General features: G+C 43.3%; 1 protein-coding gene across 3 annotated transcripts in view; it reads right to left on the bottom strand.

Annotated features, from left to right (window-relative positions):
• Nucleotides 1-296: 296 nt before the first annotated feature.
• Nucleotides 297-6,217, bottom strand: part of SH3BP5L (SH3 binding domain protein 5 like) — a 31,750-nt gene continuing 25,829 nt past the window's right edge. For all 3 annotated transcript variants that reach the window (XM_077484768.1, XM_077484767.1, XM_077484765.1), the window contains 2 exons: nt 4,465-4,638; nt 297-1,160 (listed from right to left, as the gene is read on the bottom strand). In XM_077484768.1, the coding sequence (XP_077340894.1) occupies nt 747-1,160; nt 4,465-4,638 (588 nt within the window). In that variant the 3' untranslated portion in view covers nt 297-746. The remainder of the gene's footprint in view (nt 1,161-4,464; nt 4,639-6,217) is intronic.

Below are 6,217 nucleotides of genomic sequence, written 5' to 3'. Positions count from 1 at the left end.
GATTAAGCGGCGATCCCCACACATCTACGCGACTGCTCTCTGGATCGGCACACGGACACAGCCAGTACCCCTGAGGATCTTAGGAAGAGGTTTATTGCTGCTTGGAGCGATAACACATGTCTACGAGGTCACAGAGACACCCTCTTGGTGCCCATCAATGATCGGTAGCTGGCGGGACCGGCTCCCTATCTTGCAACAGCAAATAATGGTCATACTATCACCGATCCTTCCCACCCCCCACTGGGTGCACAGACATTATTAGAGACACAGGGACTGAGCTGGAAGGGGCCAAGGAGTCTGTTGTAAACAATCTGCCATGACAGCGACACGGCAAAGTATATTTATTGAAATACAGACATTCCGAGTGCTGCATCAAACAGACCGCGTTCTCATAGCAGCGAGAGAAGTCCGCCTTCCTAGATCACCAATGTCTTCTCTACCCTCATTGTACGAATATCTGTAGAACCGTCATCTTACACTACTACTGGATCTAGAAGCATTCTGTTAGAAAATGTCAGATCTTCAGTGTAAGTTTGTCAGTTTTGGTTTCCCTTTCTTCATTCCTGTAAATGTTTAAATGCCCATAAAGCGTCACTGTAGTGCGGCTTTTTGTTTGGTGCTTCCCACCCCCACCCCCCCCCCCCCATGTCTGATGTCAAGAGCGCCTGTTTGGCTCCACCCACGTGACGCGGGCTCTGTTAGGTTTAATGAAGTTCTTTAATGTATTTCTAACTCGAGTCTTGATCTTAGAGGCTGACGCTCCTGTGGTGGCTGAACATCCCCCTCATTCCTCTCTCGCCGTTTCTCTCCCGGCCCTCGCCGTTCTCTTCATCCTGGGCCTCCATGTCTCTCCCATCTAGACTGGTGACGTCGCTCAGACCCCGCAAGTGCTCCACCGAGTCGCTTTTCTGCAAGTCAGAAGCGATGGTCTGCAGGCTAAGGAGTGAAACCGTGTCGGAGTGCGGGCCCATCTCGCCGTCTGTCAGTGGGGCGGAGGCTTCGGCCCCGAGTGGCGGGGCCCTGAGTGTTAGCAGGGGGCCTTTAGTGCGGCGGGCGTGGATCTCCTCGCTGATTCGCTCCAAATTGCGAAGTGCTGCCGAGTATCGCAGCTTGGCCTGCGACACCGAGACCTCCAGAGATGTGACCCGGGCCTTGTGTTCCTGTGAAAGACCAATGAAAGTTATGAAATCAGTTACATTGGTATAGAAAAATCTGCTGTAACCTGACAAGCACTGGGGCCACTACTGCAGTGTCATGAGAGAGACACTATGGCTGCCATTGCTAACCTTTTCATCAGCAAATGCCAATTTCCTGGCTGTACAATGTTAGCATATCAACACTGAACTACTCTGTGGAGGTGAACAGGATTTTATTTTATTTTTTTATACGCTATAATTGCTTATAACTGAATTCTACAATTATAAGAAACCAATTTTTCGGAATAAAAACTACTATTTCAGTGTTTACTATTGTGATCGATCCACTCGACGTCAGGTCCTGGCTCGTCGATGTTCGGAATAGCGTATTTGGCTTTATTGATTATGCCTTCTATCAATACTCATTTTTGAGTATATATTTTGCTGTGTTTTATCGAATAAAGCTCCATTAGTGGTAATGCACTAGGTTGGTGCGCCCTCTTCTTTTTTGTTTACTATTGTGATTGGCCACAGCTAATAACATGGTACAGATGGGTTGCGATTGGCTCTGTCTGTACCATGTGATCACTGTGACAAATCACAGAGCTCTTCACAATATTACACAATGAAAAGCATGAATCAAAGCCATTCATTGTGTACAATTGTCATGTGATCTGCTGTGATTGGCCATAGCGATCACATGGTACCAGTAGCAGGCTAGTACAGTGATCTATCATCGGCTGTGTCTGGAGTGCGGCATGCAAGAGGTGTGATCCTAGGAGGACGTCATATGATGTCCTCCCAGGATAACAGGGCTCCCGCTCAGCCATCATATTTCAATAGGCCGGGTGCGAGGGGGTTACTTTTTGTAGTTCAACAGCTCTGAAATAAAAACACAGCCAGGCAGCTAGCATTTTCAGAAGTAGGTGGTCATAATAGCCCCATAGACAGGGTTAGTATAAGTCTACCTGCAGGGAGGCAGCAGCCTGAGCTAAGCTTCTCAGTAACTGCTGGGAGGTGGGGGAACAGGATGACCAGAGCTACTGTGGAGAGGGGAGCAGGGTGAGCTGAGCTGCTGTCACTTCTGGTTGAAGTGAACGGGGAACCTGAGAAGTCACTGACGGGTGAGCTCACCTTCTTAGTCACAGCTGTGAGGGGGGAATTGAGCTGCCGAGTAATTGCTGGTAGAGGGAACAGAGTGAATGGAGTGTCTGCTAAGAGGGGAGGGTACTATGAACAAGTCACTGCTGGGAGGGGGGAGCAAGGGACCGTTAGCTGCGGAGTTACTGCTGGGAAAGGGGCTCAGCAGTGACTCAGCTCAATAATGGGAGGGTAATGATGAATTTATCTATGGTGCCTCTAGGTACACAGGGCTCCTTGAACGCTAGTTTACTTAACCACCTGCCGACCGCTCACAGAAAAATATACTGGGAGTGGGCAGAATCACGCACATGTACGTCGCCTATACATGGGCACCCAGTGCACTGCTGCTGTGTCCACCAGACACAACGGATTACTGTTACCGGTACTTTGCAACTATGAGCAGCCGGGATATCATGTGATCACGATGACTGGTCATAGCAATCACACGATTACAATGTAAACAAAAAGTCATAAATGGTTTGCATTCATGACTGCTTGCTTAGTGTTGTGAAGCTGCGATTGGCTCACAGCTATCACATGGTACCTGGCTACCTGTACAATGTGATTAACTTTAGCCAATCACAGCATGTCAACAGTAACTAAACTGTCATGAATGTTAACCCATTTATGACAGCTAAAACTATTGTTTACAACAATGAACTTCAATGTTATAAGCAATAACAGTGTAAAAAAAAAAAAATCCCTGATCACCCCCCAAGAGTAGTGACGACAAACTACTTCAATGACAGGATGTAAAAAAAATAAAAAAAAAAGTTTAAAGAAATTGACTTATATAATTTATTTTTACATACTGTCACAAGTCAGTACCCTGATCATCGCCACACCAGTCATATGAAGATGGGCGTTGGAGACACAGCACACTGGTAGAAAATTTTGAAAAACTACATTTTATGTAGTTTCTTCAGTTTCCACAAAATCGTGACAAAAAAGGAAAACTTCAAAAAAAACTCACAATGCCTCTAAGTAAATACACCGGACTGCCTACTTTACAAAAAGTCTGTAATTTGGGGGATATTTGTACTGTCCTGCCATTTTTTGGCTTCAAGAAATGAGATGAGAGGCTGTCAAGCACATCAAGATTGATCAATTTTCAAATATATATAGCAGTTTGTAGAATCTGTAACTTTTCACACAAACCAATTATTATAAAAACATTTTTTAACCAAAAGACATGTAGCAGAATACATTTTGGCCTAAGTTTATGAAGAAATTTAATTTTTTTTTTATTTTTATTGGATGTGTTTTACAACAGAAAGTAGAAAATATTTGTATTTTTTTTTAAATTTATATAATAAAAAACTAAAAAAAAAAAAAAAAAAAAAAACCCAGTGATCAAATATCACCAAAAGAAAACTGGATTTGTGTGAAAAAAAAAAAAAAGGACATAAAATTTAATTTGCACACTGTGCTGTATGACCATGCAAACTGCCAGTTATAGTAGCGCAGTGCAGAACAGCAAATGATACCCTGGTCATGAGAAGTAAAGCCTTCCGGAGGTCAAGTGGGCCTTGGCAATCAACGGCCGCCTATTTGCGTGCATTAGTGCAAATACAGCTGTGCCAAGAGCGCGCACCCTGCACATTCCTGGCACAGTTGCCAGCGACTAACGGAAAGCTCCTGCCCATTGCTTGCGATCGGGAGCTTTCCGATCATGTGACCGTCGTGACAGCCAATCACAGGGATCACATGATCATAAACCCTGCCTGCCGGCCCTTTAAGGGGTTAAAGACGCATAATTATAAAATAGTAATATTCTGAGGTAACCAAATACAGTACTGAACTGATCAGTAGATTTACTGGGCTATTTGATTAGAAATACAAACTGCTATCCTTTTCAATGGGCCCCTGGTATTCATTTTAGGATATTTAAAGTGATATAAATTAAAATTACATGGCTTTAATCTTTGAAATACACAAAGCTCATAATTTTGCCATAGGATAATATGATTATTGGGACGTTGTTTTTTTGGAGCCATTTCAACAGTTCCTTTTGGGTGTTGGGAGTTCTGGCAATAATGATGAGGGTGTACATAGAAAGAACAAGGAGTGATGACCTGCACAGCAGACAGTTACGACATCGTGTTCATATGAAAAGGGAGTATTCATGTTTATTACACTGAGACCAGACTAGCTGATCATTGTCATACAGCAGAGTGTTGGTCACCTCTAACACTGCATTGAACTGCGCCTTCAGTTCGAAGTAGGGGCGACTCTTGATGATGACGCGTTTCAAGCTCTTCTGCAAGGTCTGCACTCTGGCTTCAGCCGCATGGCACTGCCGGGTCACCCGCTGGTGCTCAAACTCGCTGCGCAGTCGCTCCTCCTCTGCCTCATTCACCTGTTACCGGGATCAATGAACCAGAAATGAGTAAAAAAAATAAAAAAAATTACAACTTTTTTCAATGCCAGAACTGTTCCATCTAAAAAAAAAAAATAAAAATAAAAAAATCACCAATTAACAATATGATTTAACCACTTATCTAGCTGGCACTTTTGCACCTTCCTGCCTAGGCCAATTTTCGGCTTTTAGCGCCGTCACTTTTTAAATGACAATTGCGCAGTCGTGCTACACTGTACCCAAACTACATTTTTATCATTTTTGTTCCCACAAATAGAGCTTTCTTTTGGTGGTATCTGATCACCACTGGGGTTTTTATTTTTTGCTAAACAAATAAAAAAAGACAGAAAATTTAAAAAATAAAAATAAATAAAAAAAGTCTCTTTTTGTTATAAAATTTTGTAAATAAGTAAGTTTTCTCCTTCACTGATGGGAACTGATAAGACAGGCACCAATGAGATGGTACCGATGAGGTGGAACTGACGATGGGCATTGAAAGCCTGCACTGATGGGTACTTATGGGTGGCACCAATAGACGGCACTGGCATTCACTGATAGGCATCAATGGCGGACATTTTTTCAATGGCACCGATTGCCAGCTGCCTGGGCACTGATTGGCATTTCCCTGGTGGTCCAGGCACGAGTGAGGAAAAGCCGATCAACGGCTCTTCCTGTTCCCGAGTGCAATTTTGAAGCGTGACATGTTGGGTATCAATTTACTCGGCGTAACATTATCTTTCACAATATAAAAAAAACTTGGGCTAACTTTACTGTTGTCTTATTTTTTTTAATTAAAAAAATTTATTTTTTCCCAAAATAAAAAAAGTGTGCTTGCAAGACCGCTGTGTGACAGAAAGTATTGCAACAACCGCCATTTTATTCTCTAGAGCAGTGATGGCGAACCTTGGCACTCCAGATGTTTTGGAACTACATTTCCCATGATGCTAAACTACACTGCAGAGTGCATGAGCATCATGGGAAATGTAGTTCCCAAACATCTGGGGTGCCAAGGTTCACCATCACTGCTCTAGGGTGTACAATGTTTGGGGGTTCTAAGTAATTTTCTAGCAAAAAAACAAACAAAAAAAAAAACAAACAACTGTTTTTAACTTGTAAACAACAAATCTCAGAAAGAAGCTTGGCGCTTAAGTGGTTAAGCTGTACTAATTGTACTATTAAGCTGTACTAATTGGGAGTGGAAAATAAAAGAGGGCTGCTAAACACTCACACAGCTAAACACGCATTAACGCCAATGCAAAACGCTTCCAAAAGCGTGTTTTTGCAGCCGCCTTTCCTGTTGCCGGAAATGGCTTTGCAGCTCGTTCTTTTTAACCTCCTGTGTGAATGAGACATTTAAATCACTGGCAGTGATGCCCACCCTGCTTTAAACAGAATATGTCCCATTGCCCATTAAGGACGCAGTGATACGTTCCCTTGACAGACCCCCATCTGCCGGTAATACCTTTGCCTGTGCTCCCCGCCTTGCTATTCCTCTCTCAGAGCCAAAAGTCTAATTCTACGCAGCAACCGCTAAAAATCGGTGCAATTTTAAAATGGCACCACGAGAAATAACCGCTAC

Source organism: Lithobates pipiens, unplaced genomic scaffold, assembly GCF_037356315.1.
Source record: "Lithobates pipiens isolate NorthernLeopardFrog02 unplaced genomic scaffold, aLitPip1_a1.2 Scaffold_1, whole genome shotgun sequence".
Lineage (NCBI taxonomy): Eukaryota > Metazoa > Chordata > Amphibia > Anura > Ranidae > Lithobates > Lithobates pipiens.
The sequence above is the reverse complement of the archived record's forward strand: the minus strand, read 5'-3'. Positions and strand labels throughout refer to the sequence as shown.